The sequence below is a fragment of the Gymnoscopelus braueri genome (assembly GCF_963280865.1).
Source record: "Gymnoscopelus braueri genome assembly, chromosome: 22".
In the NCBI taxonomy this organism is placed as follows: domain Eukaryota; kingdom Metazoa; phylum Chordata; class Actinopteri; order Myctophiformes; family Myctophidae; genus Gymnoscopelus; species Gymnoscopelus braueri.
In genome coordinates this window covers 13282133-13307191 of record NC_137624.1, presented here as the reverse complement: position 1 = coordinate 13307191, position 25059 = coordinate 13282133, and the positions used below count along the sequence as shown (strand labels likewise).

Sequence of the window (25059 nt, the reverse complement as noted above, 5' to 3'; positions counted from 1 at the left end):
CCGTTTATGTATATTACTAGGGGCCTCCCGGTTTAGATGGACAGCTTGGGGCACCAGGACTCAGCGGACTCCAGGTATTTCCCTCTTTGCTATGAACAGTATTAACATTAAACGATCACAAGATGGAAGGCTCTGGCTATTACTCACAATCAATCAATGTACCAGTGTTTATTGATGAGTGTATACTGTACCAACACTTATGTATCTACAGTATAACAATGGCCTGCGCCAGGGGTGACGGGATCACCTTGTCACCACTGGCATGCATAACTCGAGGGTATGAACAGATAAAAATGTATTGTTTTCACAGAAGCTCTTTCGGTGATTTTATTATAGCTACCAATTATCCATTGGACGGTTCTCTGATGTGTAAAAAAGAAAATGGTTGTAAGGGAGTTGGATTCATTTGAGTTTATGTTGGAGTCTACGGTGGGTTGTGATTCTGTTAGCAGTGCTATCGTGTTCTCTGTAATTGACCTTTGGTTAAAGGTCGACTCTGATGCGGTCGTGTCTTCACAGGGACGTCCCGGGATGGTTGGTGCCACCGGTCCGAAAGGGGAACCCGTAAGTCTGCTGCGCCAAAGAAGAGGGGGGGGGGGGAGGTCTTGTCTGTTTTTTCGAGGTAGTCAAAATGTTTAAATGTTGTTTCCCCAAATCATGACTTGCTTTCATAGAAATTTCAACCTGGCATCCCTATTTTGGGCATGACATTATTGTCATAATTTGTGAAAATTTGCCAAAATACAGATCTACAAGGTCGCAACGGGTCACGATGCATTGTGAGCTACTGAGCTTGTAGATACGTTATTTGTCATACGAGAAGTATATAGTGTGTATGCGTGCGTGTGTGAGCGCACGTGTGCGGGGTCTCAGCCCTTGTCAGATGTAAAGGGGGGGCGCTCCAAGGATAAAGGTTGAGAACCACTTAACTAATGAACCATTCAGTACTGTACATCTCTCACAGGCATGCCCTTTCAAAATCCATCTGAGAGATCAGTTGCACCGCATGCATTTTGAGTAAAAGGGAGGCAGCATTCCTGAGGTTCCTGTGTGTCAAAGGATGAACCTTTGACACTGTGACTCTCTGATTAGTTCTTAAGACGAGGTCAATCTGCAAGGTCAAGAGTCCAGCTGTAACTTTGTATTACTAAGATCCAAAGGCAGGTCATAGTGAGTGAGTGACGATCCCAGAATAGATCATTCTGTCTCTCTTAATTGCTTCTTGTTTCCTCTGGCCCTTTTCTCCAATCAGGGACCTGCTGGGCCTATGGGTGGCCGAGGGGAGCCCGGGTTTGAGGGGCCAATGGTGAGTTTTAGCATTGTCTCCGGGGAAGACAATGATATGAAGTACTCAGGCCCACACATATACACACTTAAAGGAAGAAAAACCGCTCACACACAGTTGAGGTCCAAACTTATGCTTTTTTGTGTTTTTTCTCTCTTTCTCGTTATTTTTTTCTTGACTATAATTATTATTACCTATGCTGCTACATTGTCTGAAGGAAGCCAAACAAAAATAAGTTTTACTCTTACAGTATGTACCTGCTGTGCACACGATTGAACCTTAATGATCAATGAAGTGTATTTTTACACAACTCCTTAATTATCACCGTTCCTGTGTTGAAATATTTTACTCTTTCATTGATTTCAGGGTGTGCCAGGGAGGCAGGGCCCCGTGGGTTTTCCTGGCGTAAATGTAAGTGCTAAAATTGGGCAAGTATAATGACTGATATCAAAAATCTATATGTTTTCATATGAATAATTCGCAGATATTCACGTTTTAACTATGTCCTTTCTGGTTTGCACAGGGTAACATAGGACCAGATGGGGACAAAGGAGATCCTGGAATTAAAGGCGACAGAGTAGGTCCTGCTTCATTCTGTTCAAACACTAACAGTAACATCACAGTAGGTCCTCCTTAGGTCTGGGCCATTAACCACAAATATGTCAACATTGAAGGTCCTTACACACCGGGGCGAATTCTTCATGCGAATAAATACGTTTTTTTTAAAAACCTTATAAAGTCAATGCAAGCGTCCACATCAGTTTCGCGAAGCGAAAAAGCTTCTTTTAATTATTCGGAACGAGTCCGAATTTTGCGTATATTCGCATATTCGCCGGTGTGTAAGGACCTTCAGAACCAATAACCGTAAGCTAATCTAATAATCGAGAAGAACGTTTAAAAAACAAAACAATATTTTCTTTTAGTCTTATATCAACGAATAAACATATCGACTAAATTGATTAGTCTGATTAACCACTTAACCCTGTATTATACTTTGTTGTACAATGGTGGCGTACAAAATAGTGAAAATAGCCGATCTACAAGCTCGAGCGAGCATTGCGAGCTTTTAGATCAGCTATTTGTCACACCAACATTTCACTGCTTGTACCTGTATGAGTCGGTGACAAACACCCCTCCTATACACATACAGTACATCACAGATAACGTGACACAATTGATGCTCCCTTTGCATTTTATTTGCAATGCTTAAAAAAAAAAGGAGGAATTCATTTATTATTAAAATAATGGGGTATTTTTGTCTCTGTGCAGCATTTTGCACATAACATGAACTTTGTCCTCTGCATTTACCCATCCTAACTATGAGCAGCAGCTACAGGGGCAGCGCTCGGGGAGCAGTTAGGGGTTAAGATGTTGCTCAGGGACACATAGGGCCGGGGCGTGAACCAGGGAGCGTTTCTCAGACAGCCTGTGGTGTGGGTGAGGGCTGATTTAGGAAGTCACAGCTGGCCTGAGTCCAAACTAAGTGGGCTTGGGCTCTGAGCTGTGTGTGAGTACTTGCCTATTATGTCATCCCCACACTCACTTGTACCATCTTGCCACTCTCTACTATGAATGCATTTGAAATATCTACTTGACTGTGTCGGAGGAACCAAGCCACAGAGGTGGCTGGTAGCATCAGCCTTGCAACAAGACTCCCCATTCAATGGTAATGGGAATAAAAACATAGGCCTTAATTCAATTAAACATCAATTAATCACTTTACATTGATAGGAAATTGTAGTATTATTGTCATTACTGGAAATGTTTTGTTTTGTTGCCGTTTTCTCCAGAGGAATATATACAGTATTAAATATTAGGGAGATTAAAAGATATATGAAATGAATATGACACTCTTATTGGACATGTTTTTCAGTGTTCATCATAAGGTGTCAACTATGTCTTTCATAAAAGTTCATATGATTAATGGTAAAATCATTATATATCCTAATAGAAGAGGCTCTGGTCTTCAAGACAAAAAGGTGATTATACAAAATAAACAAGCAATGAAACATTAATCTTTACCCCCAAACATATTCTATTTATCGACCTAACTACTAAAATAACAATGATCAATCTACAAACCGTTAATGGTGATCTTTATTGTCTGTGTACAGGTACAAAATAGTACAAATTATTTTTGTTCAGCTCCTGTGACATTGTGGCAAGCATTAGAAATAGTAAAAGACAAACATAATAAAAAAACAATGTTTTTTACTATATACTTTATATATACAACTACAGCAGTACAACAATGTGGCACTCTTCATCATGTCTAACTGTGCTCTTCCAGAGTTACACTGACCTTCCTTGGCAACACCTTCACAGACCTACCATCGACAGCATTAAGAATGAATGGAAAGAGTGTCTCAGTGAAAGTGTGTGTGAAAGTGTGGAGGTGTGTGTTAGTGTCAGGATCAGAGAAGGACAGCTTTCCTCCGTTCCAGTCCAGTTGGACTCTAATCCTCCAGGGTTTCTGCTTCACTGAGAGAACTGTGATTATTTCTCTCACTGAAGACACTGGTTTGGGTGCCAGGCAGTGTGCTCTGTATTCACTATCACATAACATTATTCTCCAGCATTTACCCTGTGTTCCTGTCTTCCTCTGGTAAGACTTTGCTAACACTCCTAATGTCCAGTATCCATTTTCTCCAACCGCAATATCCCAGCTGTGAGTCCCGGAGTTAAAGCCCTCAGAACCCAGGACATGGTACAAGCAGTCAAACCTCTCTGGGTTGTCAGGAAGCTCCTGTCTCTCTCCATGTGTCACACTTGTCAGGTCATCAGACAGGCTGTATACTGGATGGGCAGTGTTGGGGTCCAGAATCACAGGAGTGTAGGAGACGATGTCCCTCATCTTGTCCCAGACTCTGAAGGCCAGGTTGCCCAGGTGTTTGGTCACATCTATCAGTGCTCCTGAGTCCAGCTGTGGGTCCTGCAGTGTGAGCTTGACTCGTTCCACTGTGGTCTTGACCGTCTTGTAGTTCTGCAGGAACGAGACGTGTTCAGCTCTCAGCTCCTCCTCTATGGCCTTGACTGTATTTGAAAGAGGTGATATCTCTCTGTTCAGACCCTCAATCTTCTCCTTCATCATCTGACTCTTCTTCTCCTCTTCCTCCCTCAGTGCAGTGATTCTAGCCTCCTCTTCCTCTAGTAGAAACTGATGAAACTTCTTAAACTGTTCCTTAATCTTCCGCTCTGTGTTCTGGGTCTGGACCTTTATGTGTTCTGCTGCGTGGTCACAGTTTGTTTTAACTTTATTTAACGCCATCAGTTTTTTATATAAGCGCTTCAGTGATTTCTGGACTTCCTCCTTGTGGTCGAGGGCAGCTTCATCGATGGGTCTGAAACTGTGGTTGGTGTGTCTTTGTGAATGAAGACACACAACACACACTAGCTGATGATCTTCCAGACAGAAGAGTTTCAATTTCTCATTATGCAGGCTGCAGAGAACCTCAGCTTCATCGATGGGTCTGAAACTGTGGTTGGAGTGTTTGTCTGAATGAAGACACACAACACACACTGGCTGTTGATCTTCTACACAGAAGAGTTTGAATTTCTCAGCATGAAGACTGCAGACAACCTCAGACACTGTTGAAACTCTCTGACGTTTCTCCTGTAGTTTCTCCTGTAAGAATGTCTCACACAGGTTCTTCAGAGCCAGGTTACAGGGTGGATCATCCACTGAAGACCTTTTATTACAAGATGGACATTGCCTTGTTGATCTCTGTCTCCACCATTCCTGCAGACATGCTTTACAGAAACTGTGGCTACATGGCAGGAGAACAGGATCTTTAAATGTTTCATGACAGAACGGACAGGAAAAATCCTCTTCTGAAAAAGATGACCTGGAAGCCATTTAGTCTCTGAGTGAATACACAAACTCTGCTCAAAACAGGAAATAAGCAAAGTCAGTCGTGGTAACACTCCCTTCTCTAGAATGTTCCCTGAAGTTTACTTTCACTTTTTCTATCGTGGTTCTTGTTTAAGTTCCAAGGTGACAGCAGCAGGTTCAAGTTTTCTGGGTCAGCATTGTGTCCTGGAGCTGTAGGAAAAACACAGAGACGACATTATTTGACCTGTCTTTTGCACTGAATTGTGGACTTAATGTTTTGTAATTCATGCTGTCGGGTCGTGTTCACTGTTTTGTAGGCCAATTCACTGAATTTAATTCAGAGTAGTAGGCTAATTATCCATTTTTGTATATTGATTTATGTTTTATAACGGTATTATGGACCTAGCTCTCTATCTATGCACTGATGTTTGTGTGTGAACTAGCAGGCAGGGTGAAGGTGGCTGGTTGCACTGGACTGTTCTTGTGATCAAATCCTGCAGGTGACTCTTCAATATCCATTGATAAATCTAGGTTGAAACTTTACACAAATGCTTGCAGCCACACTTGGAATGACATGTAATCACAGAAAGAAATCACACTTTCATAGCATATCCATGGTCATAATGAGGACATACCGAACAATATATGCTAAACAAATGTGAAAAATATAAAACTGAGGCATACTGTATGTAATGCTCTGGCACCACTGCATAATTGTGTCACACATACAATACATTTTTGGTTTCGAAAATATTTTAAGATGCAAAAGTGAACCAACTTGACTGATGCATTTTATTGTATGCAACCATAAACTCATTGAACCAGAAGTTTCTAATTCTTAAAGAGCCATTGACTCTGGATTGCCATTCTATTTACTTGATTCTGGAAAACTGTTGAAAATTTTGATCCGGCAAGACTAAATATATCAGTTGACTCATCATTTTAGATTGTTATAAATCCAGTGACTTAAGACAAACAAAAAATGTTGTACATCAGAAGACATTAATTTGAGTACTTGAATAGGTAATAAATGGTACATTTATATAGCGCTTTTATCCAAAGCGCTTTACATAGATTGTGCATTACATGTGCATTACATTCAACCATTCACACATTCATACACAGATGGCGGAGGAAACCATGCAAGGCACGATCCTGCTCATCAGGAGCAATTAGGGGTTCAGCGTCTTGCTCAAGGACACTTCGACACTAACTAACTCTTCTGGGGGAGCCTGGGATCGAACTGGAAACCTCACGGCTTCCATCCGGCCGCTCTACCGGCCCCTCTACCCCTGAGCCACTGCCGCCCTTAGTAATGCATTGATAATGAAAATGCTTCAATTCATTCATGTGCTATAGCAGCATATAGATCATGGTTTGTTATTGATTGATATACTGTAGAACAGTCATTCTCAAACTCTTCATTTTCAAGGACATCCAATTTAACTATTAGGCTACGGAGCCTCATTTGATACAATTAACACAACTGTATCTGTGTCTCTTCATTACAATAATACATTTCAATATGATTCACATTTAGTTATAATAACCACATTCAGTTGCATCGTTTGCATTGTTTTAACCAAAACACTGAAAAATACAGGGAATGCTCCTTTAAATGTCTGCCATAGACAGTAGTGCACACTATATGAACATAAACTAGCACCTTGCTACTAATATCAGGTTCCAGGCATCAGGTAAGTATTAGTAGTGCATGACTGAGTTAAAATAATTAGGCTTTGGAAAAAAACGTTTTTGTCTAAGGTGCTTAAAGTGCATTAAAATATACAAAAAACGTTTTAATTCAATAATACTGTTAAACAACAATCGTTCTAACACTTCTGAATTAATCTAAAGACAAACATGGAATGATCTAGAGCAGTGGTGTAAAGTAACTAAGTACATGAATGTACTCAAGTACTGTACTTAAAGGGATATTTCACTTTCAAAACATCAGTGGTGGAAATATCCCTTAAGTACAATTTTGAGGTGTTTGTACTTTACTGGAGTATTTCCAATTTTCTGTACTTTTACTCCACTACATCTCAGAGGCAAATATTGTACTTTTACTCCACTACAATTATTTGAAAACTTTAGTTAGTTACTTTGCAATTATTATTTTTATAAAACATACATTAACCACTTTAGCCCTATTTTATACCTAGGCTATTTGAAAATAGCAGATCTACAAGCTCAACGCCATGCGTGTTGTGAGCTTGTAGATCTGCTATTTTCCAAACATTTTAGTACTTTCACTTTTGGTACTTTAGTACATTTTTGATACCAGTACTTTTACTCAAGTACATTTTGAATTCCGGACTTTTACTTCTAACAGAGTATTTCTGTATTGCAGTATTGATACTTTTACTTAAGTTACATATCTGAGTACTTTTTCCAACACTGATCTGGAGCCCAAAAAAACGAAAGTCTGCCTTGATCACAAAACAAACGGTACAGATCCACCATTTTAAGAGCACATGAAAACAACAGTTTGGACTATAGGTCCCAAAACCACTCAAATTGACACGCAACTTAATAAAAAATCGATCTCAAATGAAAACAATAAATTCACCAACAACTGCATGCAGTTTGTGACACTTTAGTGTGGTACCAACCTGTTGAAACAGGAATGAAAGAAATGACACGCTGTCTCTCCAGTCAGCCTTCCTCAGCAGCAGAATGAGGAAGCAGCAAGAACGTCAGTCCATTCAACAAGTGAGTCTCTGAGAAAGAATCACCACACTGCCCCCTAGTGGTGCCAACGCTAGGAAAGTCCCAGTGTGTGTAGAGTAGTGCAGGGGTCTTCAACGTTTTCAGGCCAAGGACCCCTTGGCTGAGAGAGAGATAAAGCAGGGACCCCCATTATATATTGTATAAACTATGTTTTTTCCCCCATAGATTTCATAGGCAGCTTCATAGACTTGTGTCAGAGCACTATCATGTTGGATTCATGTTAATGTGTATTTCCAGACATTTAACCATGCACTTAAAGGGATATTTCACTTTCAAAAAAACTTTTGGTCATTTTATCGTCTACTCAGGCTTTTGTGAGCCCCCCAGACCGTTTTTAAGTTGCTTGATTCAGTATTTAGATATTTGATATTCATTTTATCAGACACGCCCCCTTCCTATACAAACCCATTATAACTAAATATAATAATATAATGGGTTTGTATAGGAAGGGGGCGTGTCTGATAAAAATGATTATCAAATATCTAAATACTAAATCAAGCAACTTAAAAACGGTCTGGGGGGCTCACAAAAGCCTGAGTAGACGATAAAATGACCCAAAGTTTTTTTGAAAGTGAAATATCCCTTTAAACAACACTTAGCAAATCTGACCTTTCACTCTGTACTTAGTCTGCTCTTTTTCCCCCAATACCAAACCACTTTGCCGAAAATAGCAGATCTACAAGTGTACAACGCCTCACAGCGCGAGTGTGCTCGTAGATCTGCTATTTTTGGCTAAAGTTCTCAGAATAGGGATGCTTGGTTGAAGTGGTTAATGTAAAAATGAGTCGACACAAAGATTCGGCGGACTCCCTGTAATAACTCTGAGGACCCCCTAGGGGTCCCGGACCCCCTGTTGAAGACCTCTGGTGTAGTGTAGTGTTACTAAGAACACTGGGATTCATTCAACCAAGAAATAATCTGTGGTGGAAAAAGTACTCAAATGTTTTACTTAAGTAAAAGTATCAATACTGCAATGTAGAAGTACTCTGTTGCAAGTGAAAGTCCGGAATTCAAAATGTACTTGAGTAAAAGTACAAAAGTATTGGTATCAAAATGTACTTAAAGTACCAAAAGTAAAAGTACTAAAATGTTTGAAAATAGCAGATCGACAAGCTCACAACGCGTCGGCGTTGTGAGCTTGTAGATCTGCTATTTTCAAATAGCCTAAGTATAAAATAGGGCTAAAGTGGTTAATGTATGTTTTATAATGTAGTAATGTATATCTGCAAAGTAACTAGTAACTAGTAAATAAACTAGTAAATAAAGTTTTCAAATAATTATAGTGGAGTAAAAGTACAATATTTGCCTATGAGATGTAGTGGAGTAGAAGTAAAAGTAGACAAGTACTTGAGTAAATGTACTTCTAGTCACTTTACACCACTGGAAATAATTATCCATTCTTGTCCATGCTGATTCATATAGAAACATTCTTTTCACAAAAAATATCCTCTTAAAAATAAAAACGAAAATAAATACACAAACAACATAGATGTGACCATACATTGTGTGTGTGTCACATTAACATGTAGGCTAATGAGAGAACTGGAACAACATATTCACTATTATTACACTAAAGCCTGTGTAGCCTGGTGATATGGACTGGACACAGGACACACAACTATATTTATTACTGACTCTCATATATAGCTTATATTATGTCCACATATATATGTACATATATATTTAGAGACATATATGCAGGCGGCCAATTCCAAATATGTCACATATGAGAAACATATATGTTGCATGTATAAAAAAAAAAGTTCATACAGTACAGTATGTTCCCTTTGCCTCCCCTGGTGGCAGAGGCAGAAATCGCCTAGACCAGGGCCGGGGTGTGAACCGGTGACCTTGTTTCCCAGACAGCCTCTCTCCCCATTTCATCATAAGATGCATTTAGCTATTGCAGACCCTAATGGTATCAACATACGCCTCAATTAAATAAAAAACATTGGAAAAAATATTCTACATTGATAGACCATTTGGAAAAAGAAATATTGCTATTATTAGAAATGTTTTGTTTCTGCTGTGTACCCAGCTAACAGTTATGTTGTGAATGTGATATCATGACCACATAACGAACCCAAAGTACACCGTACAGCAGTCAGTACTGAGTGATTTTTTCATGGTATTTTGTTTGGTAATTGGTATTGTGGTTTTCTCCAGATACTCCATTAAATATTAGGGAGTTTTAAAGATTTATAAATGAATATGAAACTCTTATTGAACTTGTTTTTCCAGTGTTCATCATAATGTATATAAATGAATATGAAACTCTTATTTAACTTGTTTTTCTAGTGTTCATCATAATGTATATAAATGAATATGAAACTCTTATTGAACTTGTTTTTCCAGTGTTCATCATAATGTATTTACTATACAATATATGATTATATCTTTCAAAAGAGCTCATATGATTGATATAATTAAATCCTAATGGGAGAGGCTCTGGGCTTCAAGACAATGACAATGTGTTAGTTTTAAATGTTACATGACACTTATTATACACATAAACAAGCAATTAAACAGTCATATTTCCCCCCCAAATATACAATATTCTACACATCAACACAACTACTAAAATAATAATGATCAATCTATAAACCTTTCAAGGTGATCTTTATTGTCTGTGTTCAGGTACAAAATAGTACAAATTATTTCTGTTCGGCTCCTGTGACATTGTGGCAGCATTAGAAATTGTAATAAAAGACAGACAAGTCAACAACAAAAAGCAACGGTCAACAACAAAAAGGAACCTTCTATATACAACTGCAGCAGTACACCAATGTGGCACTCTTCATCATGTCTAACTGTGCTCCTCCAGAGTTACACTGACCTTCCTTGGCAACACCTTCACAGACCTACCATCGACAGCATTAATGAATGGAACAAGTGGCTCAGTGAAAGAGTGTGTGAAAGTGTGGAGGTGTGTGTTAGTATCAGGATCTGAGAAGGACAGCTTTCCTCTGTTCCAGTCCAGTTGGACTCTGATCCTCCAGGGTTTCTGCTTCACTGAGAGAACAGTGGTTGACCCTGGTTTGCCGTGTGCTCTGTATTCACTATTGCATAACATTATTCTCCAGCATTTATCCAGTGTCTCTCCCTTCTTCCTCCGGTAAGACCCTGCTAACACTCCTAATGTCCAGTTTCCATTTTCTCCAACTGCAATATCCCAGCTGTGAGTCCCGGAGTTAAAACCCTCAGAACCCAGGACATGGTACAAGCAGTCAAACCTCTCTGGGTTGTCAGGAAGATCCTGTCTCTTTCCATGTATCACACTTGTCAGGTCATCAGACAGGCTGTATACTGGATGGGCAGTGTTGGGGTCCAGAATCACAGGAGTGTAGGAGACGATGTCCCTCATCTTGTCCCAGACTCTGAAGGCCAGGTTGCCCAGGTGTTTGGTCACATCTATCAGTGCTCCTGAGTCCAGCTGTGGGTCCTGCAGTGTGAGCTTGACTCTCTCCACTGTGGTCTTGACCATCTTGTAGTTCTGCAGGAACGAGACGTGTTCAGCTCTCAGCTCCTCTTCTATGGCCTTGACTGTATTTGAAAGAGGTGATATCTCTCTGTTCAGACCCTCAATCTTCTCCTTCATCATCTGACTCTTCTTCTCCTCTTCCTTCCTCAGTGCAGTGATTCTAGCCTCCTCTTCCTCTAGTAGAAACTGATGAAACTTCTTAAACTGTTCCTTAATCTTCCGCTCTGTGTTCTGGGTCTGGACCTTTATGTGTTCTGCTGCTTGGTCACAGTTTGTTTTAACATTATTAAACACCATCAGTTTCTCCTGTAAGCGCTTCAGTGATTTCTGGACTTCCTTCTTGTGATCCAGGGCAGCTTCATCGATGGGTCTGAAACTGTGGTTGATGTGTTTGTCTGAATGAAGACACACAACACACACTGGCTCATGATCTTCCAGACAGAAGAGTTTGAATTTCTCAGCATGCAGGCTGCAGAGAACCTCAGCTTCATCGATGGGTCTGAAACTGTGGTTGGAGTGTTTGTCTGAATGAAGACACACAACACACACTGGCTCATGATCTTCCAGACAGAAGAGTTTGAATCTCTCAACATGCAGGCTGCAGAGAACCTCAGACCCTGTTGTAACTCTCTGACGTTTCTCCTGTAGTTTCTCCTGTAAGAATGTCTCACACAGGTTCTTCAGAGCCAGGTTACAGGGTGGATCATCCATTGAAGACCTTTTATTACAAGATGGACATTGCCTTGTTGATCTCTGTCTCCACCATTCCTGCAGACATGCTTTACAGAAGCTGTGGCTACATGGCAGGAGAACGGGATCTTTAAATGTTTCATGACAGAACGGACAGGAAAAATCCTCTTCTGAAAAAGATGACCTGGAAGCCATTTAGTCTCTGAGTGAATACACAAACTCTGCTCAAAACAGGGATTCAGCCAGTCAGTCGTGGTAACACTTCCTTCTCTAGAATGTTCCAAGAAGTTTAGTTTCACTTTTTCAATCGTGGTTCTTGTCCCAAGTCCCAAGGTGACAGGAGCAGGTTCACGTTGTCTGGGTCAGTATTGTGTCCTGTAGCTGTGGAAAAACACAGATGAATAAATTATTACCTCTCTTTTGCACTGAACAGTGGACTTTATGCTTGTGTAAATGTAAATGTTTTGTAATTCATGCTGTCGGGTCGTGTTTGCTGTTTTGTGGACAGTTCACTGAATTTAATGCAGAGTGGTAGACTAATTATCCAACCGATATTTTTTGTATGTTGATTTATGTTTTATAAAGGTATTATGGACCTAGCTCTCTATCTATGCACTGATGTTTGTGTGTGAACTAGCAGGCAGGGTGAAGGTGGCTGGTTGCACTGGACTGTTCTTGTGATCAAATCCTGCAAGTGACAGGATTTTTTGTAAAGTTTCAATCTAGATTGAAACTTTACACAAATGCTTGCAGCCACACTTGGAATGACATGTAATCAAGAGAAAGAACATGTCATGTGACACCAAAGTAGCCAATCAGTGTAGCTCTATGTTTGGAATTAATTGGAGAAAGAAATGCACACTTATATAGCATATACATGGTCATAATGAGGACATACCAAACAATATATGCTAAACAAATGTGAACAATATAAAACTGAGGCATATGTAATGCTCTGGCACCACTGCATAAATATATCACACACACAATAAATTGTTGGTTTACAAAATATTTTAAGATGCAAAAGTGAACCAAATTGACGGATGCATTTTATTGTATGCAAGCATTAACTCATTGAACCATGAGTTTCTAATTCTCAAAGAGCCATTGACTCTGGATTGAAATTCTATTGACTTGATTCTGGAAAATTGTTTAGGGTTGAATATTTTGATAACAAAAAGGAAAGGTAACAAAGATTAATATCATTTGACTCATCATTTTAGATTGTTATAAATCCAGTGACTAAAGACAAACAAATAATGTTGTACATCAGGAGACATTAATTTGAGTACTTGAATAGGTAATGCATTGATAATGAAAATGCTTCAATTCATTCTTGTGCTATAGCAGCCTATATAGATCATCGTTTGTTATTGATGGATATAGAACAGTGATTCTTAAAGTCTTTATTTTCAAGGACATCCAATTTGGCTATTTAACTATTAGGCTACAAAGTCTCATTTGATACAATTAACACAACTGTATCCGTCCATGTAAGTTTAATTACTGCAGTATATTTCAGAAAACAGTGCAATACAAATAATAATGGGCATATTTAATTTTCTCCACTTAGCATCTCCATACAGTATGTGGTTGTGGAAAAAGTGTTAACGTGTAAGCTATTGAGAGAACTAGAACAACATATTCACTACAATTACACTAAAGCCTGTGTAGTCTGGTGATGGACAGAGAATTACATTTGGGGTTCTTTATTACTGACTCCTCTCCAGATGTGAGAATAGTGTAAATGTTGATAGAGTTTCCAATTACATTTTAGTGTTGCAAATAAAAAAAGAAAAGAAAAACTTGTCTGTGTTGACAATGTTTCACATGGACTTTTGGTCACTATTCAGTCCTGACCACAAATCCTAAAATAAACAAAAATGTCCAAAGAACCCTGTTCTCTCCTGTGTTACTCTGGTTATGAGAACATGTGAATGAAATCTGTAAACATCCAACAAGACTAAAAATAAATCCCATCAGTGACATTATTACATTGCAATCATATTAATTTAGTGCATACGTGTTGATCATGTTGTACAAAAAGAAGAGATTAACTATATTTACCTACAGTATATCTTGAACACCACAAGGCTTCCACAACAGGTGTAGAAAACAGAAGACTTTCTACTTCCTGTGATGCATGTTGGACTTTAGGAACACCTAATATGGTGCAGTGCCATCTAGTGGTTTTAGTGGGAACATATTTTCCACATGGCTACACTTCTATATTCTGTCCTGGCGAAAATTAGACTCTCAAGCTCACAACACACGATGCAACATGTGAGCTTGTATATCTATTTTCGGCGCACAACTCCGTCTCGTACAACGGAATGTATTAAGCTCTCTTTGCATTTAAATGCAATGCTACAACCAAAATCAGTTGGTTGTACATCAGTATTATAATTAGCTGGAGAAAAATAAATAAATCATGAAATTATTCAAATACAAATATGGAACCCTCACCTTTGGAGTGTTTTTTGTCACTGTACAGTACGTTTGCACATAAAATGGAATTTGTCCTCTGCATTTATTTACCCATCCTAACTATTAGGAGCAGCTACAGAGGCAGCACTTGAGGAGCGGTTAGGGGTTAAGTGTGTTGCTCAGAGACACTTCGACACATAGACCAGGGCTGGGGTGTGAACCAGGGACCTTGTTTCCCAGACTGCCTCTCTCCCCATTTAGCCATTGCTGCCCCTAATGGTATCAACATAGGCCTCAATTACATTAAACATTAAAAACTTATATTACATTGTTAGACCATTTGGGAAAATAAATATTGCTATTACCCTAGAAATGTTTTGTTGATGTTGTGTACCCAGCTAACAGTTATGTTGTGAATGTGATATCATGACCACATAACGAACCCAAAGTACACAGTACAGCAGTCAGTACGGATTGATTTATTCATGGTATTTTGTTTGGTAATTGGTATTGCTGTTTTCTCCAGATACTGCATTAAATATTAGGGAGTTTAAAGATATATAAATGAATATGAAACTCTTATTGAACTTGTTTTTCCAGTGTTCATCATAATGTATATATATGATATATGATTATGTATTTCATAACAACTTGTATGATTGATATAATTAAATCCTAATTGGAGAGGCAATGGGCTTCAAGACAAAATGTGTTAATTTTAAATGTTACATGACAATTATACAAACTAAACAAGCAATTAAACATTCATTACCCCCCAAATATACAATATGCTATATGTCAACACAACAACTAAAATAATAATGATCAATCTACAAACCGTTCAAGGTGATCTTTATTTTATTGTCTGTGTACAGGTACAACATAGTACAAATTATTTCTGTTTGGCTCCTGTGACATTGTGGTAGCATTAGAAATTGTAATGAAAGACAGACAATAGTCAACAACAAAAAGCAACGGTCAACAACAAAAAGCAAACTTCTATATTCTATATATAAGTCTATATACAACTGCAGCAGTACACCAATGTGGCACTCTTCATGTCTAACTGTGCTCTTCCAGAGTTACACTGACCTTCCTTGGCAACACCTTCACAGACCTACCATCAACAGCATTAAGAATGAATGGAAAGAGCGTCTCAGTGAAAGAGTGTGTGAAAGTGTGGAGGTGTGTGTTAGTATCAGGATCAGAGAAGGACAGCTTTCCTCCGTTCCAGTCCAGTTGGACTCTAATCCTCCAGGGTTTCTGCTTCACTGAGAGAACAGTGGTTGACCCTGGTCTGCAGTGTGCACTGTATTCACTATCATATAACATTATTCTCCAGCACCATGTATCCTGGCTTTCTCCCTTCTTCCTCTGGTAAGCCTCTGCTAACACTCCTAATGTCCAGTATCTATTTTCTCCAACCGCGATATCCCAGCTGTGAGTCCCGGAGTTAAAGCCCTCAGAACCCAGGACATGGTACAAGCAGTCAAACCTCTCTGGGTTGTCAGGAAGCTCCTGTCTCTCTCCATGTCTCACACTAGTCAGATCATCAGACAGGCTGTATACTGGATGGGCAGTGTTGGGGTCCAGAATCACAGGAGTGTAGGAGACGATGTCCCTCATCTTGTCCCAGACTCTGAAGGCCAGGTTGCCCAGGTGTTTGGCCACATCTATCAGTGCTCCTGAGTCCAGCTGTGGGTCCTGCAGTGTGAGCTTGACTCTTTCCACTGTGGTCTTGACCGTCTTGTAGTTCTGCAGGAACGAGACGTGTTCAGCTCTCAGCTCCTCCTCTATGGCATTGATTGTATTTGAAAGAGATGATATCTCTCTGTTCAGACCCTCAATCTTCTCCAACATCATCTGACTCTTCTTCTCCTCTTCCTTCCTCAGTGCAGTGATTCTAGCCTCCTCTTCCTCTAGTAGAAACTGATGAAACTTCTTAAACTGTTCCTTAATCTTCCACTCCGTGTTCTGGGTCTGGACCTTTATGTGTTCTGCTGCTTGGTCACAGTTTGTTCTAACTTTATTAAACACCATCAGTTTCTCCTGTAAGCACTTCAGTGATTTCTGGACTTCCTCCTTGTAGTACAGGGCAGCTTCATCGATGGGTCTGAAACTGTGGTTGGTGTGTTTGTCTGAATGAGGACACACAAAACACACTGGCTCATGATCTTCCAGACAGAAGAGTTTGAATTTCTCAGCATGCAGGCTGCAGAGAACCTCAGCTTCATTGATGGGTCTGAAACTGTGGTTGGAGTGTTTGTCTGAATAAAGACACACCGTACACACTGGCTGTTGATCTTCCAGGCAGAATAGTTTGAATTTCTCAGCATGCAGGCTGCAGAGAACCTCAGACCCTGTTGTAACTCTCTGACGTTTCTCGAATGGACAGGAAAAATCCTCTTCTGAAAAAGATGACCTGGAAGCCATTTAGTCTCTGAGTGAATACACAAACTCTGCTCAAGACAGGGAATCAGCCAGTCAGTCGTGGTAACACTCGATTCTCTAGAATGTTCTCTGAAGTTTACTTTCACTTTGAATCCTGGTTCTAATTGCCACTGAGTTGACAGCAGCAGGTTCCTGAGTCAGTATTGTTTCCTGTAGCTGTGGAAAAACACAGATGAAATAATTATTTGAAACACTTCCCTGAATCATCAGATGTGATTTGTATGGTGTTATTCTCTACCAACAATGATTTTACTAATATAAAGAAAGTGGTATAAAACTTAAGCATAGCATAATACGCATGTATAGTTCTGGCACCATTGCATAAATACTTCACACATACAATACATCTTTTGTTTAGATAGACACATTTCTATTTCTCAAAGAGCAATTGATTCTGGAAAATTGTTAACGGATGACTATCTTACAAAGACAAACACTACTTGAATAGATAATGCCTTGATAATGAAAATAATTCAATTCATTCATGTGCCATAGCAGCCTATGGATCATGGTTTGTTATTGATTGATATAGAACAGTGATTCTCAAACTCTATTTTCAAGGACATCCAATTTGGCTAGCCTTAGATAAAGACTCTCATAGATGTATTTAATCGATTTTACGAGAGTTTTAGCTGCAGTATTATATTTCAGAAAACAGTACAATACAAATAATAATGGACATATTTCTCCACTTAGCATCTCCATACATGATATGGTTGTGGAACAAGTGTTGACATGTAGGCTATTAAGAGAGCTATAACGGGCACCAGGCCCGGATTGGACGGTCTGGCACTTCTGGCAGATGCCAGAAGGGCTGGGCAGTCTGGGGCCGCGGCCAACATTAAAACCGAAATAAAGTCACCAAAAACAAAAAATTCAAGATTTTTTTTGCCAATTAACCGCAATTTTTCGGCGCCCGGGCGCTCCGCGCGCGGCCGAACCCCCGCTATGGGCCGGTGGAGATCACAAATGCCAGGGCCGATTTTCTGTGCCAGTCCGTGCCTGACGGGCACTCAAATAAATAATATAAACAAGAAAGCTAGAATAACATTAATCACTCCAATTACACTAAAGCCTGTGTAGCCTGGTGATATGGACACAGGACACAAAACTATATTTGGGGTTCTTTATTACCGACTCCTCTCCAGATGTGAGAGTAGTGTCCATTTTGATTTAGAGTTTTCAATTGCATTTTAGTGTTGCCAAAACGTCTGTGTTGACAATTTTTCACATGGCCTTTTGGTCACAATTCACAGTATTTGACCACAAATTGCCTAAAGAACCCTGTACTCTCTGTGTGCTGTGTTACTTACACTGAGTGATTTGAGAGCATGTGAATGAAATATGTAAACACACAAAACTACAATCCATGACGGCTGCATTTTTAACTTCATTCACATTAGTGCATATCGATGGTCAAAACGCAAAACCTCCTATCTGAAAAATGTACTCTGTTGGGAAAATGAAAAAGAAAACTACAAAACTTAGTTGTTGTTTTTTGGCACAATGCTATTTGTTTATGATACCTAACACATAACACATTGTTGCTGGATTTTTGGACTATATTACAATATTATATATTGATCATTTTGTACAGAAAGAAGGGAAAGTATATTTACCTGCAGAATCTTGAACACTCAAAGCTTCCACAACAGAGCAAGTAGGCCTATGTCTACAGCGAAAGCGCAAGACATAAACAGGTGTAGAAAATTAGCTTGATTATCAGACTGAAGCTCACTCAGAGAGTGGGGGGGGTCTATGGTCTGGATCCAGGCTTGTAGAAAATAGAGGACCCTGCGCTGGACACACTGCGCCATCTAGTGGTTTTAGTAGGAACATGTTTTCCACTTGGCTACATTTGGGTTATATATTTCTTCCTGGCAAAAAATAGACCCTCAACACATTAGAATGCAACTTGTGAGCTTGTAGATCTAATTTCGGCCCATGACACCATCCTGTATGATGGAATATAATATAAACACAAACTCACTTAACATGTGAAAACAAAAAACAGTATTAGGTAAACACAACCAATTGTGTTCCCTTCAGGTCAAACTAAATGTTGGCTCACTGGAAAGACTCTTGATACACTACATGGAACACAGCCTTAATTAGTATAATTCATAACACCTGTGTTTACTCTACTATTCAATATCAATTTCAATGTCAGTATGGTTGCTGTGAAAAAGGTCCAACTCTAATATGATTAACAATAACATGCATAATTTAACTGAACATCAGCTGCTTATTAGTCTACTTGACATGAATCTTTACATTCTTATGCAGTTTCTCCGAGAACCGAATTTAGCCCGTAAACCCTTCAATGTATTACATAACAAAAAAATAACACAATATTGAAACAAATAGAACTTTTTCACCTGAAAACTCTTAATATGTTTGAGTATATAACTTTTTTATTTATACATTTTTATTTAAAAATCCGTTTGCACTATGTGTGCTGATATTGTTTATGTGGATGTTTAACTTTTGGCCTATTATCCTTTTGCTAATAAAATAAAACACTATTTTTAAAATGTGGTTGAAATGTACAGTAGCTACCTCACAGGCACAGTTCAGCTCCCTCTAAATACTAATCATAATAGGCCTGCTAAAAATCTCCCAATATTCAGAGGACTTTATACTATACTTTAATATCTATAGTTTGTACCTTAATTTTACAATATAGCCTAAATTAATATACTAGAAATTTCCTGTTATCATTGTGTGTACCCAGCTAACAGTTACATTGTGATATCATGACCACACAACATACCCAAAGTACAGTACAGTACTGATTGCTTTATTAATGGCATTTTATTTGGTATTGCCTTTTTCTCGAGATGAATAAAGCATTAAATAAAATAGGGAGATTTAAAGATGAATGAATATTAAACTCTTATTCATGAACTTGTTTTTCAATGTTAATCATATGTTATCTTTGTCTTTCATAAAAGTTAATATGATTGGGTGATTATATCCTAATAATGGGAGAGGCTCTGGGCTTCAAGACAAAAGGTGTTAATTTGAATTGTTACATATTATGACACTGATTATGCAAAATAAACAAGCAATTAAACATTGATCTTTGACCCAAAAAATAAAAATATTTCAATATATCATCACAACTATAATAATAATAAATAATAATAATCTACAAATCAGTCAAGGTTCAAGGTGATCTTCATTGTCTGCATACAGGTATATAAGAGTACAAATATTTTTTGTTTGGCTCCTGTGACATTGTGCCATTAAAAATAGTAGTAAAAAAACAAAAAGCAAACTTCACTATACAACTGCAGCAGTACACCAATGTTCATCATCATCATGTCTAACGCTGGGAACCCACCAAAAAAAGCTCACACGCTTTATTGTGTGCGCAGGCAATTGTTCTCGCCAAACCTGGACACCGCGGAACGTCTAGTAGTCAATACATTTCAATGAGACTCCGCCCACAGCTGCATTTATTACATAGAGTGGAAGAAAATCAGCATCAATACGTTTATGCTTGGACGCCTGGTGGGTTTCTAGTGTAACTGTGCTCTTCCAGAGTTACACTGACCTTCCTTGGCAACACCTTCACAGACCTACCATCGACAGCATTAAGAATGAATGGAAAAAGCGTCTCAGTGAAAGAGTGTGTGAAAGTGTGGAGGTGTGTGTTAGTATCAGGATCAGAGAAGGACAGCTTTCCTCTGTTCCAGTCCAGTTGGACTCTGATCCTCCAGGGTTTCTGCTTCACCGAGAGAACAGTGGTCGACCCCAATACAGAGCAGTGTGCTCTGTATTCATTATCATATAACATAATTCTCCAGCATTTACCCTGTGTCTCTCCCTTCTTCCTCCGGTAAGACTCTGCTAACACTCCTAATGTCCAGTTTCCATTGTCTCCAACCGCAATATCCCAGCCGTGAGTCCCGGAGTTAAAGCCCTCAGAACCCAGGACATGGTACAAGCAGTCAAACCTCTCTGGGTTGTCAGGAAGCTCCTGTCTCTCTCCATGTCTCACACTAGTCAGGTCATCAGACAGGCTGTATACTGGATGGGCAGTGTTGGGGTCCAGAATCACAGGAGTGTAGGAGACGATGTCCCTCATCTTGTCCCAGACTCTGAAGGCCAGGTTGCCCAGGTGTTTGGTCACATCTATCAGTGCTCCTGAGTCCAGCTGTGGGTCCTGCAGTGTGAGCTTGACTCGTTCCACTGTGGTCTTGACCGTCTTGTAATTCTGCAGGAACGAGACATGTTCAGCTCTCAGCTCCTCCTCTATGGCATTGACTGTATTTGAAAGAGTTGATATCTCTCTGTTCAGACCCTCAATCTTCTCCTTCATCATCTGACTCTTCTTCTCCTCTTCCTTCCTCAGTGCAGTGATTCTAGCTTCCTCTTCCTCTAGTAGAAACTGATGAAACTTCTTAAACTGTTCCTTAATCTTCCACTCCGTGTTCTGGGTCTGGACCTTTATGTGTTCTGCTGCTTGGTCACAGTTTGTTTTAACTTTATTAAACACCATCAGTTTCTCCTCTAAGTGCTTCAGTGATTTCTGGACTTTCTCCTTGTAGTCCAGGGCAGCTTCATCGATGGGTCTGAAACTGTGGTTGGTGTGTTTTTCTGAATGAAGACATGCAACACACACAGGCTGATGATCTTCCAGACAGAAGAGTTTAAATGTCTCATTATGCAGGCTGCAGAGAACCTCAGCTTCATTGATGGGTTTGAAACTGTGGTTGATGTGGTTGTTTGTCTGAATAAAGACACACCGTACACACTAGCTGTTGATCTTCGAGACAGAAGAGTTTGACTTTCTCAGCATGCAGGCTGCAGAGAACCTCAGACCCTGTTGAAACTCTCTGACGTTTCTCGAATGGACAGGAAAAATCCTCTTCTGAAAAAGATGACCTGGAAGCCATTTAGTCTCTGAGTGAATACACAAACTCTGCTCAAGACAGGGAATCAGCCAGTCAGTCGTGGTAACACTCGATTCTCTAGAATGTTCTCTGAAGTTTACTTTCACTTTGAATCCTGGTTCTAATTGCCACTGAGTTGACAGCAGCAGGTTCCTGAGTCAGTATTGTTTCCTGTAGCTGTGGAAAAACACAGATGAAATAATTATTTCAAACACTTCCCTGAATCAGATGTGATTTGTATGGTGTCATTCTCTACCAACAATGATTTTACTCATATAAAGAAAGTGGTATAAAACTTAAGCATAGCATAATACGCATGTATAGTTCTGGCACCATTGCATAAATAACTTCACACATACAAATACATCTTTTGTTTAGATAGACACATTTCTATTTCTCAAAGAGCAATTGATTCTGGAAAATTGTTAACGGATGACTATCTTAATAACAAAAAGGTAATGAAATAAAGTCTATATAATTTTACTTGTAGTGTTGGACTGTTATAAATCCAGTGACTAAAGACAAACACTACTTGAATAGATAATGCCTTGATAATGAAAATAATTCAATTCATTCATGTGCCATAGCAGCCTATGGATCATGGTTTGTTATTGATTGATATAGAACAGTGATTCTCAAACTCTATTTTCAATGACATCCAATTTGGCTAGCCTTAGATAAAGACTCTCATAGATGTATTTAATCGATTTTACGAGAGTCTTAGCTACCACCATCCCCCCCCCAATGTCAGCTCCAAAGCCCGTACTTCTCCAAACATGTACAAATGCAAAATATAGGGTGCATACCAAATGTTACCCCAAATGTTAATCCAATGTTAATGTCCATATTTTGGCAGGCAATCTGGGGTAGCTAAGACTCTCGTAGAGATAAAACATGTCAAAATCAATAAAATACACTACGAGAGTCTTTATCTAAGGCTACTATTTGGCTAATAGGCTATGGAGCCTCATTTGATACAATTTCACAACTGTAACCGTCCATGTAAGTTTAATTACTGCAGTATTATATTTCAGAAAACAGTACAATACAAATAATAATGGACATATTTCTCCACTTAGCATCTCCATACATGATATGGTTGTGGAACAAGTGTTGACATGTAGGCTATTAAGAGAGCTATAACGGGCACTCAAATAAATAATATAAACAAGAAAGCTAGAATAACATTAATCACTCCAATTACACTAAAGCCTGTGTAGCCTGGTGATATGGACACAGGACACAAAACTATATTTGGGGTTCTTTATTACCGACTCCTCTCCAGATGTGAGAGTAGTGTCCATTTTGATTTAGAGTTTTCAATTGCATTTTAGTGTTGCCAAAACGTCTGTGTTGACAACTTTTCACATGTCTTTTGGTCACAATTCACAGTATTTGACCACAAATTGCCTAAAGAACCCTGTACTCTCTGTGTGCTGTGTTACTTACACTGAGTGATTTGAGAGCATGTGAATGAAATATGTAAACATCACACAAAACTACAATCCATGACGGCTGCATTTTTAACTTCATTCACATTAGTGCATATCGATGGCCAAAACGCAAAACCTCCTATCTGAAAAAATGAAAATGAAAATGAAAAAGAAAACTACAAAACTTAGTTGTTGTTTTTTTGGCACAATGCTATTTGTTTATGATACCTATCACATAATACATTGTTGCTGGATTTTTGGACTATATTACAATATTATATATTGATCATCTTGTACAGAAAGAAGGGAAAGTATATTTACCTGCAGAATCTTGAACACTCAAAGCTTCCACAACAGAGCAAGTATGTCTACAGCGAAAGCACAAGACATAAACAGGTGTAGAAAATTAGCTTGATTATCAGACTGAAGCTCACTCAGAGAGTGGGGGGGGGGGCTATGGTCTGGATCCAGGCTAGTAGAAAATAGAGGACCCTGCGCTGGACACGCTGCGCCATCTAGTGGTTTTAGTAGGAACATGTTTTCCACTTGGCTACATTTGGGTTATATTTCTTCCTGGCAAAAAATAGACCCTCGACACATTAGAATGCAACTTGTGAGCTTGTAGATCTAATTTCGGCCCATGACACCATCCTGTATGATGGAATATAATATAAACACAAACTCACTTAACATGTGAAAACAAAAAACAGTATTAGGTAAACACAACCAATTGTGTTCCCTTCAGGTCAAACTAAATGTTGGCTCACTGGAAAGACTCTTGATACACTACATGGAACACAGCCTTAATTAGTATAATTCATAACACCTGTGTTTACTCTACTATTCAATATCAATTTCAATGTCAGTATGGTTGCTGTGAAAAAGGTCCAACTCTAATATGATTAACAATAACATGCATAATTTAACTGAACATCAGCTACTTATTAGTCTGCTTGACATGAATCTTTACATTCTTATGCAGTTTCTCCGAGAACCGAATTTAGCCCGTAAACCCTTCAATGTATTACATAACAAAAAAATAACACAATATTGAAACAAATAGAACTTTTTCACCTGAAAACTCTTAATATGTTTTAGTATATAACCTTTTTATTTATACATTTTTATTTAAAAATCCGTTTGCACTATGTGTGCTGATATTGTTTATGTGGATGTTTAACTTTTGGCCTATTATCCTTTTGCTAATAAAATAAAACACTATTTTTAAAATGTGGTTGAAATGTACAGCAGCTACCTCACAGGCACAGTTCAGCTCCCTCTAAATACTAATCATAATAGGCCTGCTAAAAATCTCCCAATATTCAGAGGACTTTATACTATACTTTAATATCTATAGTTTGTACCTTAATTTTACAATATAGCCTAAATTAATATACTAGAAATGTCCTGTTATCATTGTGTGTACCCAGCTAACAGTTGTGATATCATGACCACACAACATACCCAAAGTACAGTACAGTACTGATTGCTTTATTAGTGGCATTTTATTTGGTATTGCCTTTTTCTCGAGATGAATAAAGCATTAAATAAAATAGGGAGATTTAAAGATGAATGAATATTAAACTCTTATTCATGAACTTGTTTTTCAATGTTAATCATATGTTATCTTTGTCTTTCATAAAAGTTAATATGATTGGGTGATTATATCCTAATAATGGGAGAGGCTCTGGGCTTCAAGACAAAAGGTGTTAATTTGAATTGTTACATATTATGACACTGATTATGCAAAATAAACAAGCAATTAAACATTGATCTTTGACCCAAAAAATACAAATATTTCAATATATCATCACAACTATAATAAT

At 38.7% G+C, this 25059-nt stretch overlaps 3 protein-coding genes across 3 annotated transcripts in view; 1 reads left to right on the top strand and 2 right to left on the bottom strand.

Annotated features, from left to right (window-relative positions):
- LOC308078855 (uncharacterized protein) overlaps positions 1-25059 on the top strand; it is a gene marked incomplete at its 5' end in the record, with an annotated part of 216942 nt that overhangs the window by 126502 nt on the left and 65381 nt on the right. The window contains 5 exons of the mRNA XM_080420199.1: positions 21-74; positions 520-564; positions 1253-1306; positions 1652-1696; positions 1809-1862. Coding sequence (XP_080276325.1) covers positions 21-74; positions 520-564; positions 1253-1306; positions 1652-1696; positions 1809-1862 — 252 coding nt within the window. The remainder of the gene's footprint in view (positions 1-20; positions 75-519; positions 565-1252; positions 1307-1651; positions 1697-1808; positions 1863-25059) is intronic.
- Positions 3371-7807, bottom strand: LOC308078703 (E3 ubiquitin-protein ligase TRIM35-like). Its single transcript, XM_080419997.1, has 2 exons — positions 7733-7807; positions 3371-5327 (listed from the first exon to the last, which is right to left on the bottom strand). The coding sequence occupies exon 2, from the start codon at positions 5139-5141 to the stop codon at positions 3558-3560; it is 1584 nt and encodes a 527-aa protein (XP_080276123.1). The 5' UTR covers positions 5142-5327; positions 7733-7807; the 3' UTR covers positions 3371-3557.
- LOC308078199 (E3 ubiquitin-protein ligase TRIM35-like) lies at positions 10657-12216 on the bottom strand (the record flags this gene model as incomplete). Its single annotated transcript, XM_080419323.1, has 1 exon — positions 10657-12216. One exon carries the CDS (start codon positions 12214-12216, stop codon positions 10657-10659), a length of 1560 nt encoding a protein of 519 aa, XP_080275449.1.

Bases quoted from the DNA above. Each gene is read 5' to 3' on its own strand.
- LOC308078703 (XM_080419997.1), bottom strand. From the start codon at position 5,141: ATGGCTTCCAGGTCATCTTTTTCAGAAGAGGATTTTTCCTGTCCGTTC.